Raw genomic sequence first — 14345 nt, forward strand, 5'->3', positions numbered from 1 at the left:
TGGTTTTATAAAGAAAAATATATTTTTATTATTTTTCTTTACCTTTTTAATTACATACATACATATGTATATTTTGCCTTCTTTTAATTGATTTTTTTAGTTTTTGGATTATATTATTTAAGAAAGAAAAATACATATATTTTTTTTAAATATTTAGGAACTTACATTTTTCACTTTTTATTTTTTTCGTTTTAATTTAGTATGCTTTTAATTTTTATTTTTTGAAAAACGTAATTTGGTTAATGTCATTTAATTTTAAGAAACTTATTTTTTTTTAATTTTACTTGCATTTTTTTTCCTTTTTAATGTAATTTCTTTAATTTTTATTGTTTTAAAAAGAAAAAAACATATTTTTTATTATTTCATTTAATTTTTAGACTACTTATTGCTAAAAGACAAACAGAATTGGCAATTGTCCTACGAAAGACTGCAGTGAGTTGAAATGTAAAATTTCGTTCTCTCAGTGATTATTCTTCGACTTAAGGTTCTCATGGCCGAAAATTCAAAAATTGCCACAGTTCGTCTCGGCTTGGACTTCTAAAAGTGAAGCTCGGTTATTCTATACATGTTTAAATTATAAAAGCCAATATTAAAATAAGAGGATAATAGTAATTCTAGGTTCTAAGATTGTCGAATCGAAATAAAATAAGGGTATGTACATATATTAGGGCGGGTGAATTTTTTTTTGGACTATGACATGGAACTTAAATCAAGTTGGAGTTTGCCAAATTGCGAAAATAGATTTCGAATAAAATGTGAAAATTTTCACTATTGCGGCCTCTGGTGAAAGTTTTAAGAAAAATATATCTAATTGCAGAATTGGATTTCTGATATCAAAAAACCCCTTACAGCATGTCTTTATACAAAATTAAGGTACTTCTTTACGACAGTCCAGCAAAATCCTAATCCAAGTTGATTTTAGGCTCATGGTATCTTCGGTGAATTCAATTAGAATTACACGTAGAATTCTTCTGTGCTATAGTCGAAAAAATCTCCCAAATAAATTTACCCGTCCTAATGTATATATGTATACATATAAATACACCTGTTATCAAACACGATACATATGTACATACATACAAGGATAAACATTAGGATAGCGTCCTGTTAGCAATTGTCGGTTAAGGTCAACTAGCTGGCCGGCAGGTAGTCGTATCGCCACCTCATCTAACGGCTATATTCCTAATTTCATGAAGCTTCTTCCGTTTATTGACTTTTAACGAGTTAAGTACTAGCTACGCAAGTGTAAACAAAAGTGTAAAAAACAAATATCTTCGCTAATAAAACTTATGAATTTTTAATGATTACACTTGACCGCCTTCTCTAGTCGGCAGGCAGGTCTTCGCCACAAACGCCAGTGAACAAGGACATAGTACGATTTTGGTAATTATAGTGAACGGTTTTACTATTTTACTGTGCTGCTATAGTACTTTTGAATTTAATAAATAGCTTAGATTTACAAAATTCAAATCAAAAATGTTCAATAGTTATAATCGCCGCAAGAAGCACGATACAGTTTTTCTAAATGTAAAGCCCACTTTTAACGGCCATGATGGTGGACTGCGAAAGTATTCCACTGGGTTACTCGATAATGAGGATAATCCATATTTGAATGCCAACACTAGTCGGGGTAGTCGAGCATCGGTCGGAACTACAACTACATTGAATGAAAATTTTCGAGCAGTAAGTAAATAGTAATGTTTATTTGAAAATACTTTTTAACATAAAAAAATAAAAAAATGGTGTTTAAGTGCCTACTAAATAGTACATCAACGATTTCTCAGTCGCATTTCAGAAGGTATAAATATTTAAATATTTCTCTGTATATTCGCTCAAATCTTGAGGTTTGGTTTTATCGCTCACTGAGAGAAATATAAAATTAAACTATCGGCCAGTTTCACGAAAGTATTTTAAGCGCAAACTGATCTTTCATTTGCATTTAATAAGGAAGCTGACAGATTTTTTTTTTTTTCACTTAAATTGCTTTCGTGACACCGGCAGTTACATAATCGGTCAGTACAATTTGAAGTAAAATTTGCACGGCTTGAGCCAAATTGGCAGGCCTTCTCCTAACCCGATGAACTTTTTGTTGATCACTCAAAGAACCGCACTCCCAGTCAATTGAATAGCACACCCTTTTCAACCTCAGTATGTACAGCTTTCCTTTTGTTTGTTTGATATTCATTAATTTTGTATAAAAATGTCGTACTTGTAAATCCGATTTTAAAATTTTATTCAAATTTAAAAAACATACCAACAAAGGAGTGCGCTATCCTAATGAACTGCTGTGAATAAGTTCATAATATTTTTAGAAAAAAATGCATGACTACTGTTATATTAAAATTGAATAGACTACGAAACTATATACCCGAAAGTTTTCTAAAAATATTATTAACTTATGTCATTAGGATAGTACACCCCTTTGTTGATATATTTTAATTTTTTTTAATTGTATGAAATTTTATATTCCAGCTCTATTGGTGTGTATATTCCACCTTGCGAGTGGTTCATTGAAAGAGCTGAATATTTTGGAATTTAGTAGACAAATCTCAATTATGTTTGCACCCTTCTCTAAATATATTATGCTTTTAAATAAAAAAAGAATATATATTTCTTTTAGAATGTTTTTTACAATAACATTGCGCCAATACAATGGTTTCTGCATATAATTGGGGTCTTACCCATTACAAGACGTGAAGCTGGCAAAGCTAAATTTCTGCTAAATTCAATAGCTTTTGGATATTCGCTTGTGTTCTTCATACTCCTGGCGGTAAGATTTATAAGTTTTAGTAAAAATTAATGGCCTTATTCATAAAAAATAAAGTAGGTTTAAAGAGTTCAATCAAGTGACATTTTCATAAAAATTTCCTATTTACTTATTTTTTATGAATTTGTGTGTAAATGTTTATGGCCTTATTCATAAAAAATAAAGTAGCTTTAAAAAAGGTTTATAATCTGAAAAATGTATGAAAACGTCATTTTATAAAGCTCTTTAAACCTACTTTATTTTTTATGAATAAGGCAATAAGTATACTGCGAAAAAAAGTTTGTAAGTACGTAAATAGTTGAAAGACTATTTGGAGAGGAGTTTTGTGTCATAAAAATTCTCGTCCTTGATATGTACGTCAGCTAAACTTGGAGTTTCTTCATAATTTTTTTTTGTCTGCAATCCGATTTTAAAGTGGTGTATAAAAAAATATTTCCATTTAAAATACCGTCTAATATTCTGTCGACCTAAATTATCTCCAAACAGTAAACTAAATATTAAAACCAGCTCAATTTCTGCTAATCTAAATTTGATTTTAGTTAACATGCAAATAAAATTTTAGTATTTGATGAATTTTTCCATGAGTCTGGAGAGAAATAATTACAGTTTTCAAAATTAAATTTTCAATTATGTTTCCAAATTGAGAAGAGAAAATTCGATTTATGCTGATTTTAGGTAAAGTAAAGGGAGAACATGTTTGTGACCTAAAAATCCACTCTGAGTTGGCTGTGTATTACAAACTTTTTTATTGTATATAGCCACGGACCCGATTTGATATACATATATATACATTATACTATGTCAAATTAAACGAATATTTTTTTCTTTCGGTCCCATATGAAAATTTTGTTGTTGGTGAAAAAAAAAAATATTTTAACAAAATGTCAGCCTTCTAGTTCATTTTTTAGTTAGCACTCGCAAAAGTACGAATTTTTATTGAAAAAAGTTTTTAGCCGCAACTTTTTTAATAAACAATTAAATATAAAAAATAGAAACAAGTAACATCGTAGCCCCTTTCATTATTAGTATCATAAGTGCAAGTTTGAAGTAGCGAGGACTTATCGCTGATTTTTTTTGTTGAAAGTTTCGTTAATTTTTTTTTTCGTCCAACACACTTTGTGTGGAAGAAAATGGCTGACACCGTCAACAAAAAAAAAAAGATTTCAAACATCAACGGTAAGTCCTAGCTACTTTAAACTTGCACTTGTTATACCAAAATTGAATAAGCTATAAGGTGTTTGTTTTTATTTTTTTGTATTTAATTGTTTATTAAACAAGTTATTTTTAGGCAAAAAACAAAAGCGACTTAAATTCTCATATTTAGTTATTTATTTATAAATTTAATTTTATTTATTTATTTATAAATTTAAGGGTACCGTTCATTTCTTCGTGATGGAATAATTGGATCTAAACTAAATAAGTATGGGACCACCTCTGAGGTATCACCTTCCTTTAAAATATTATATCGGTTAACGTGGTTCAATATTATGCGGTTATATATAAAAAAAAATATTCCGACGATTTGATAACCTCCTCCGTTTTTTGAAATCGATTTGTTTCATTAAAAAATCTCTTTTTTGCGAGCGCTAACTGAAAGTTGAGGATAGAGGGCTGACATTTTGTCACAATTATTTTTTTTTGTGCCGACAACGAAGTTTTTATTTTATAGGACGAAATGAAAAAAAAACATTCGTTTTATTTGGTATAGTCTAATATATGTACATACAAATTTATTTTATTTACACTTTATTCATAATTTTATTCAGATATATGTCTCTTATGTGGCTAAAAATCGCATAGGAATAGTCTCATCGTTGAGTGGACCTTTCGAGGAAGCTGTAATTGCTTATCTATTTCTGGTAAATATTCTACCACTACTGCTGATTCCAATACTCTGGTGGGAGGCGCGTAAGATCGCCATACTGTGGAACGATTGGGATGACTTTGAGGTATAGAGTTGTAATTTGAATTGTTTTTTTTTTTTAATAAAATTGAATAACTTTTTGTTTATCGTGCCTAGATTTTATACTATCAAATATCGGGTCATAGCTTACCATTGAATTTGTTTCGAAAAACTACAATTATTGCGATAGTTTTGCCAGTATTATCTATTATATCGGTTGTTATAACTCACATAACGATGGCAGATTTTCTATTCGTGCAAGTAAGTTAGTTAATAATACTAATTTCATATTCCTCATATAAAACGCTGGCATTTTTATTTTTTTTTTAAATTCATTTTTAAGCTCGCTTTTTATTTCTGTACAAATAATGTATGTATGCCTCACATAAATTACATTCTTTTCGCAGGTAATACCTTACTGCATCTTAGACAACTTGACCGCCATGTTGGGTGCTTGGTGGTTCATTATTTGTGATTGTCTCAGTACGACAGCAAATATTTTAGGCGAGCGTTTTCAAAGGGTAAATCCACAATGCAATTATTTAAAAAAGTGACTCGTAAAGTAGAGGGTTCAAATGCGCTCTATTTCACCTCTTATTAGGCACTTCGTCACATTGGCCCCGCCGCTATGGTCGCCGATTATCGCGCATTGTGGTTACGTCTGAGCAAATTGACACGCGATACCGGCAATGCTACCTGCTACACCTTCACATTCCTCAATCTATATCTTTTCTTTGTTATCACTTTGTCGGTTTATGGTCTTATGTCCCAACTTTCTGAAGGTTTCGGTATTAAGGACATCGGTTTGGCCATTACCGCCATTTGGAATGTATTCCTACTTTTCTATATTTGTGATAAGGCTCATTATGCCTCCTTCAATGTGCGTACGAATTTTCAGAAGAAATTACTAATGGTCGAATTGAATTGGATGAACTCAGATGCACAAACGGAAATTAATATGTTTATACGCGCTACTGAAATGAATCCGTCGAATATCAATTGTGGCGGATTTTTCGATGTAAATCGGAATCTTTTCAAAGGGGTGAGTAAAAAAAATAAGTACATACATTTAGGGTGGTCATTGAAAATATCAACATCATGGAGCTGCCATTTATTTTGTTCTACGTACAAAATAAAGACATCAAAAAAAAAATAATTCAACAAAATTTTTGGGATCGCTACCAGATTTTAATGTTTTTTAATCGCGGAAATTCGCCAAAACGTTGACTTTGACCAGCTTTCAATAATATGTCGAATTTACCAGATTTCAAGTCAAATTGTTGTCTAATTTTGCAATTAAAAAAATTTAATTTTTTCAAAGCCTTGTAGCGACCACTAAAAATTTGTTTAAAATTTTGAAATTGTCGTGGATGTCTTTATTTTATACGCAGAACAAAATAAGGGGGTTGTGCCACATAAAAAATTTAGTTGTTGATATTTTTAAGAACCATCCTAATACATTTCCTTTTAAGTTAAGAAACGATATTATAGATTTATTACTGGTATATGGATATTTTTCATTACTTATCTAATTTTGCTTTGCAGTTGCTTACCACAATGGTCACTTATCTGGTTGTGTTGCTCCAGTTCCAGATCAGTATACCCAGTGACTCGGGTAAGCATACGAATGTTTCAATGGCTGAGCTAGTAACTGACGCGATTATGGAAACTACCGAAGCAACTAGCACGACACCCTTAACAACAACTACAACGACTAAGGCACCACCACCTGCACGAGGTAGGAAAGGATAAGGATAAGAATAAGGAAGAAAAGTGTTTTTTGGTGGAACAAATTTAAGATTTTGTATTTGAGCAAACACACAAATATTTCATATACATAAACATTATATTTCATATCAATGTAGAAATGTTGAACGTTTCGAAACTACGAACATTAAAGGGGTTGGTGGATAACTCAAATTTCGTTAGCTTAAATAAACGGATTTTTTTTTTATGGGTAAGTGGCGTGGGTAAGTGTGTAAAATTACCCCTATTATAGCAGAAGGATTACTCTTTCAAATGAGCCTGGTTTTGAATTTGTACAAACAACAATACAAACAAGTAATTTTTAAGCAAAAAATAAAACCGACTTCATATAAAAATTTAAGATTATCTTTAATTTCTTCATGAACCTAATGATCGGATTTAAACCAAATTGGTATGGCCACCTGTAATATCTTTTCTTTGAAAAAATAATTAAAGGAATCGGCTAACGTTTTCCCTGGAATTGCAATGAATATTGCAAAATTTTGCAATTCCCAAGAATAAAGGAATTTTTAAAAACCTTTCACCTGATATTTTAACATTTCTTAAGCTTTTATTATTTCTTAAGTTTCTATGAGTAGCTTTTGTTCAATATTTTTCGTTTCGTAAATATTTCAAAGTTTTTATTTCAACTCTACTATTCAAACCCTCAACATAAAAATTAATATCAATGCCAACCCTTTTTATAAATATCCGGATCTAAGAATGTGTAAATTATTTTCTTCATTCTACTAAACCGTTTTCAAATAGCTTTTGTTTTGGTCTGAACTTTTTAGATTGTTGATAACGCTAATGAAAAATGTTTTAAATCAAAGATTTCATAAATAACCTCGCTTGATACTAAAACTGTAATATTTCATTTATCTTACCAATTTAATTGAATAACATTTTTCAATCAGGTGGCAATCCTCTTTAAAAATATTTTCTAAACTAAGCTTGACACCCTTATTAAACACTTTATTTATCAAACAGAAATGGAAATCAAGCTTTTTTAAGCCTCTTTTGTTTTGTATCCGTATTGTAATGTGTTATTTATCTTAGCAGTTTCATAGTATTAAAATTTTTAAAATATGGTAACTCTCTTCGAAAATATTTACCTTTTTAAGTATTCCTAAACCTCATTTATTCGATATCCAAATTGCAATATATTGTAAATAATTTTTTTTTATCGATCTCATTAATCGAAATTTTTCAAGCAGATGGCAACTCTTTATTTCTATTTGTTGTTGTCTTTTTTATATGCGGACCTTCTCTCTGTTATTTTTTCTTATTTGTGGAAGTTGTATTTGCTGTTGTTATTTCTTAAATGAAAATTTCATCAAAATCGGTCCAGTGGTTTTTAGTAACATTACTTTTGCAACTTTACTTTATATATAAGGAGATATATTACATATTATGTACATACATATCGTCACCTGAACTAATAATAACTAACAAAAAATTCAAAATTCACTTTTTGATTTATATGATGGATTTCATCGAATTACAACTCCCCACATCATTTTATGAAAAAAAATTAAAATATTAGTCACGACTTTTTACATTTCAATCACGACGATGTTACTACGCCTTTGCATTTCAGGTGACGATATGCTAAATAATTAAACCTTTAAAACGTTTATTTAAAAAATTAAAATAAAAAAACTCCTTAGGTTCCACCGAGATTTGAACTCGGATCGCTGGATTCAGAGTCCAGAGTGCTAACCATTACACCATGGAACCGTTTGCCTTACCTTGAACAATGTGCTACCTAAGCGCACAAGTTTTGCTGTGCGCATGCTAGAGAAAATCGCGGAGCAAGAGTATACACATAACAGCGCTCTCCTAAATGTATGCAACAAATCGGATACATTTTGCCTTATTAGCGCGCTAATGTCTCTGGCTAATGTGCAATGCATTACAGGGTGATTCTAATGCAATTCTTAATTCTTTGTTACGTACGTGCTATTTACACACAGACATATCTACATACCACGTCAAATTACCAAATAGGCCAGCCGTGCTCAGTGGTACAAAACGAGCTACTTTTCGACTGGCTGGGAAGGAAACGGAAAATGGGGGGAAAAATCGCCAAATATTAATTCCAAAATTATTCCATTTTAACTGTGAACATTCAAAAATAAAATTTATTTTTAATTTTTCTCAATGATGGTCATTTCTAATATTGTTTTAAGTCATCTCAATCGAAATGCAAGGATTTTTACCTACGTAGAAATCATTAATAACAGGGAATTTTTATTTTTCCGAGATATAAATCGTTTTACCGTAAAATGGGAAAATTTTGGAAAACAACCATCGGATAGCCTGTCAAAAAATCAATAGAAAACATAGTTGGTGAACATTTTTTTCCATTTTCTATGTGTTTCCCAGCTAATCGAAAAGTAGCTCGTTTTGCGCCACTGAGACATTTGACGTGAAACGCCCCATATGCACGTACATATGTACATATTTACGTATATTTACGGGTATACTATCTATTATTGTAAAAAACATAGCTCAAATGCAAGTGTTCTCGCTTCTAACAAAAAAAATGCAATCACAAATATACGTATGTACATATGTACATTAGGGTGAATCATCAAAAAAAGTAGCAGTTTTCCTATCGGAATCATAAAATTTATTTTATTTTAAGGCATGCGGCAAATTTTCTCGGAAAAACATTTAGATTTGCGTGAGCTAAACCGATTTGAAAATACCCCAAAAAAAATTCCACTATGTATTTTGATTGCGTTGATAAAAATTGAAAAATTTGGTTGCATTGTTAAAATTTTTAAAAATTTGTAGCAGACCATTTTAACTTAAACAATTTTATCATATTAGGTGTGTTTATACAAACTATTTTTAAAAACTACATAATTGTTTTTCAAAAAAAACTCTATCTTTGTAGGTTTTTTCAACAAGGTCCAGCTCACACAAATCTTAAAATTTTTGAAAAATATCTTTGCGAAAGTTGTATATTTCCATATTTCCGTTCGAAAAACAGTACAGATTTTTCATTTTTGTTTGGAGAGTGATGCGCCCTAACGTACATATATTTTTTTAATTTTATAGACAAGTTTTTTGATGAAAGCAAAAATTGTGAAAAAAATTTTACCCAGACCCTATTTCTTCGTTTGAGCCCTGTATGGCTTTGAAATTAAAAGTTACCTGTAATAAATGGGCCAAACGTTAGCTATTTTAGTAGTTGACTATGAAATTCCCGACAGGGTATATGCAAGAATTGCTCCCTTAAAATAATCCGATATAAACTTTTTGTATTACACACTAATATTTTTATTGGATTCAATCGAATAAAATAGCATAAATACAGCATTTACATGCATCAGAATTAATAACATTATTAATACGTATGTTGCTACTCATATTTATGTATGTACTCATCCGTCTACAAAGTAGATTATTTTCACTTCACATAAATACATCCATATGTATTTTCTTTATATGTATAAGGCATTCTTAAGTATACAATCACTGCACTGCCTAAATTTGATTAAAATAACTTACCTAAATACGAAATTTGCACCTTTGGTAATAAAAAAAAAATATTCGTACGGCAAAAACATAATACAAACATATTCTTACACAACAGCGAATATACCTACATACATATCTAAATATTATTTATAGCAATTAATACGAGAAACCATTAAATCATAAAATAAAATCATTGAAGCTTTTATTTATTTAGCTCGCAGCAAAATATCACAAACTATGGTACTTTTGGTACTCGTATATCGTATAAATATTAGCAGTTATAATAATAGTAATAAGGCCGGGAATATTGCATGCCATTTACACTCATTTATGTATGTGTGTGTTTTGTTTGCTTTGCTTTGCTTACAAAAAAGGCTTAGGTGCTTATTGATTTGCTTTTATCGGAGGCGTGTATGTAACCGTGCGTCATAAACGAATTTTCTATGTGGTACCTATACGGAAGGAATCACGGGATTTGAAGCAGCTCTAACGGTTGGAGATTTCGTGTTGTCTAAGTTATCTATGCATCTATGCATGTGCACTCCTAGCTCAATTTCTAAGCAGTGCTTCGTAAAATCTACTCATTTTAATAATTTCCATCTGGCGACTCGGAGAGGATGTGCTTATAACCATTGCTGCCGAGATACATGTTCTCGCGTCGGAAGTGGAAGGGTATCTGTCGGAGAAGATATTTAGATTATTCAGATGTATTTTAAATATTAGTGGTTTATTATGTTTTAAATTAAGCTAATCATACAAAGGCAGGCTCAGTGTCAAGGAAGGGGGACATTTTTCAGTACCAGGATACATATTTTAGGAATTCATAAGTCGCTTTAAAGGATTTATTGTGGCCTCTACTCTTCACAACCCTTTTGCTAGTCCCACAATCCGCAGAAAGTATAGACGAGCCATTAGACGTAGGAAGTGTATGTGCTCATCCTTTGGCCACATTGAGTCAAGCCTCTCGTCTTCTTAAAACGGCCTTAGAATCAAAGAACATGAGCAATGGTGTCTCTTTGGATGAGTCGCGAAAGCGACAGAGATCATTTGACAAGTTCACGTACTTATGCAGATTAATTCTGCAGAGCTCTGTACGGATACCTGCGACATTCGTTAGTTTCTCTTTAGTAAAGTTAATAAGAAGCCTGTATCTCTTCACGTTGTATTCCCCTCAGTAAGCATTTGGCTTGACAAAGTACTCTTGTTGTGCTTCGCAAGTGTTGTTCTCTTATTCTTATTACCACTTTCCTGAGCTCGTCCCTGATCATGTTTGGACCTACTGCACGGAATTGCTCACAGTTTGCGGATATAGCGGACGCCGCCCTCCTTGCTAAGTCGTTCGCTATTTCACTTTCCTCTATTTCCTTGTTACCTGGTACCAAAATTACGAGAAGGTCATTGTGTTCAGCGAGAGGTTTAAGTTCCTCAATGAGAGCTTTGGGTGCTGCCTGAATTTCACTAAGAGTTAGGATAGTCTCATTAAAAAAATAGAACTGTCAATTTTTCCCTCCATAATTCAGTTACTAAAATTTGCTTTGATTCAATCTATATCTATTTTAAATCCGTTCTTATCAACTCTGGAGAAAAGGCCTGGTATTTGTTTGTTTTGCGAAGTTAATAAGAATACGCTTGACTGTCTGTTCTATGGTAAAAAGCAGTGGCACGAGCTCGATTATTATCTCCAGTCCGACAAGTGCGCATCGCTCCTGTATTGGGTACACAAGCTAGACGTTGAAGTCGTAAATCTTTATTCTGTAGCATCAACACCAGCTTCCACAGAAGTTTGGAGTCCAAGATTAGACCAAGATACTTCACCTCGGCGGAAACATTGACCACGAACTTATTCAGAGTTATACATATTTCTCATACATGCAAGAGTTATTTTTTTCGGTAAAGGCGACAATGGTTGTCTTAGAGGGTGAGAGCATTGAAATTCCGACTTTAATTCTTTTGGACCACACTAATGTACATAGACCGTAGATTAGAACGATTTTCCAAAGAGTTTTACCATTGTCTTTCCAGACACCGATATATTGAAAATATCCCAAAATTCAAAAATTATACCCCCAAGCAGATACTTACCGATCCAGGCGGCGGACAAGGTATTGCGACTGTTGCAATTTCTCTCAACTTGTTCATAGTGCGTAGCCTCTGATAGAAAGAGTGTATGATGTACCACATCAAGCAATCGAAGAGCAGTACCGTGAAGCATATCATAACTGAAATTTAGCAAAGAAAAAAATTAAATAAAGCCCTCAACACATATACAGTTTGAATTAATTAATAACTTGCTCACTCACAATAGTACACTTTGCCTCCAATGATATCCACAAATTTCTCGTTCTGCAGCCAAAATACCAAAACTGCTGCTGATATAATGAATATAAATTCAACAACTAACCATGGAAGCACAAATTCAGAGCGATTTTTAAAAATTCCAGCAAACAATGCGATAGTGCTAAGCAAATAAACCGATGCAACAGCAGTCAATATGTAGAGCAGCATTTCGGTAACGGAAACTAGTTGAGAGGCGGTGCGCAGACGCAACTGATTACGAAATGGTGACATATCATAAAAGCCATTATCCTTCTGATCCTCGATATCTATGGCAAGCATATTTTTCATTTGTTCGGCATGTGCCAGACCCAAAAGTACCAGGAAGAGTAGCAAATGGGCGACAAGCTGTAATTTGCAATGGGAAATACATTTGTACGTATGTATGTAAGTAGTAGTAAAATGAGACTATTGAGTGGTTATGTGATGTGTTGATGATAAACATATATACGAGTACTATTTCGAAAATAATGTCAGTAACACTGTTACGATGGACGGTAGACTTTATTGTGATATAATACCAATCTTTTTATGGCCTCAATTAAGTAGATTAAAAAGACTTGGACAATATGCGGTTTCAACGCGACGACGCCACTTGCCACACAGCGCCTGAAAGAACAGCCCTCTTCTACAATGGGAGAGCCAAGATAACCTTTTTCGACGGATGGGTCGAAGTTGGATGGCAGTGTTGGGGGAGGTGTGTTCTGTTAGGACTTTTCGAAACCTGAAGTATAGGCTTCCAGATTTCTACAACGTATTGCAGGCAAAAGTCGTGGCTACGTACGGGTAGAATACAGCTTAGACACGTAAATATCTATTCTGACAGCCAAGCGGCAATCAGGGTTGTGGGAGTGGTCATGGTACGATCAAACTTGCTCCGGGAATGCCTGATCCCTCACTCGATTGCCGCGAATTGTTTTCAAATCATTGCAGAAACCTTCGTGGATGATTAATAGGTGGGGTAGCCTTCTGGTCTCTCTCCTGACAGGTAGGGTATAGGCGTTGCTGTGACAAGCTATGTATTTCTCTTGGACAGATGGGCGTATAGTGGGCTTAGCGAGCGCTGAACAAAAATCTTGACGTTGTAAGGTTACAAACATCTTCAGGCCCAGTAGTCGATCGTGGGCGGTTTAAGGAGCTTCTGCCGCTGGTTAAGTGTCGAATTTCAAACACTTTTAGGCTCACATTGCTGTTGCTATTTGGAGGATGATGAGGTGGAATCATTTTAGCGTTTCCTAAATATATCTATACAAATATCGTTATGCATACATATCGGCATTATCGACTTCGAATTGATTTAATGATGATAATGTCGATTTTGAAAAATTGATTTTTAGTGATAAAGCGGGTGGTGCATAAATGACCAAATCGATAAAAATGTTAAAAAAAACCGAAAGCAGTATCGATATCAATAAATCTGTCGTTAGCTAAATCAATAAATAAATCTCTACAAATATCGATATGCAAATATGCATAGCTATCGCCAATATTACAGACAACGAATTGAATTACTAAAGCGACGAAGAATCTCTAACGAACCAATAAATCGATATTAGCAACGATAAATATCTACAAACATAGGGATAGTAATATCGATTTGGAAAAATTGTTTTTTTTTATTGATAATGGACGAAAACGCAGAAATTGTCCTATCGATGAATATGTCGATGAATAATAAAAAAACAATATCGATATCAATAAATACATCGTTGAATTAATCTATAAAAGTATCGATAGCATTGTCGATAAATATATTGGTAAAATTATCGACCACAAATCGAAGTATTAAAGTGACGAAGGATCTTTGTAAATGAACCAAAGAACCGAAAATTCCATTAGCGAATACCGATAAAAATAATGGCGCCGATATCTATTTTCAAAAATTGGTTTTTATTGATAACACAGATACAAAAATACATCGGTAACCAAATCGATAAAAATGTCGATAAAGAATGGAAAGAAATATCACTATCAATAAATAAATTTATAAAGATATAGGTGTGCAAATATCGATAAAAATTTCGATAAGTATAATAGTAAAGTTATCGACAACAAATTGAAGTATTATTACATTGAACGAGCAATTCTTGTATATATATATAT

The 14345-nt window shown here is 32.5% G+C and overlaps 2 protein-coding genes and 1 non-coding gene across 3 annotated transcripts in view; 1 reads left to right on the forward strand and 2 right to left on the reverse strand.

Moving 5' to 3' along the window:
* The first annotated feature begins 1476 nt into the window (after positions 1 to 1476).
* Positions 1477 to 6432, forward strand: LOC108377817 (gustatory and odorant receptor 63a-like). The gene is made up of 7 exons (XM_017634112.1): positions 1477 to 1683; positions 2621 to 2770; positions 4534 to 4716; positions 4788 to 4931; positions 5078 to 5191; positions 5272 to 5712; positions 6216 to 6432. The coding sequence occupies exons 1-7, from the start codon at positions 1477 to 1479 to the stop codon at positions 6420 to 6422; spliced, it is 1446 nt and encodes a 481-aa protein (XP_017489601.1). The 3' UTR covers positions 6423 to 6432.
* A 1652-nt stretch (positions 6433 to 8084) lies between these two features.
* TRNAQ-CUG (transfer RNA glutamine (anticodon CUG)) lies at positions 8085 to 8156 on the reverse strand. Its single transcript has one exon. It is a non-coding gene; the product is annotated as a tRNA-Gln (tRNA).
* Positions 8157 to 9683: 1527 nt separating this feature from the next.
* LOC108377818 (uncharacterized) overlaps positions 9684 to 14345 on the reverse strand; it is a 5933-nt gene continuing 1271 nt past the window's right edge. The window contains exons 2-5 of the mRNA XM_017634113.1: positions 13778 to 13798; positions 12209 to 12590; positions 11991 to 12127; positions 9684 to 10584 (exon numbers count right to left, since the gene is read on the reverse strand). Of these exons, the coding sequence (XP_017489602.1) occupies positions 10495 to 10584; positions 11991 to 12127; positions 12209 to 12590; positions 13778 to 13798 (630 nt within the window). The 3' untranslated portion in view covers positions 9684 to 10494. The remainder of the gene's footprint in view (positions 10585 to 11990; positions 12128 to 12208; positions 12591 to 13777; positions 13799 to 14345) is intronic.

The sequence above is a fragment of the Rhagoletis zephyria genome, unplaced genomic scaffold (genome assembly GCF_001687245.7).
Source record: "Rhagoletis zephyria isolate East Lansing unplaced genomic scaffold, Rhagoletis_zephyria_1.1 Rzeph_scaffold_12756, whole genome shotgun sequence".
Taxonomy (NCBI): domain Eukaryota; kingdom Metazoa; phylum Arthropoda; class Insecta; order Diptera; family Tephritidae; genus Rhagoletis; species Rhagoletis zephyria.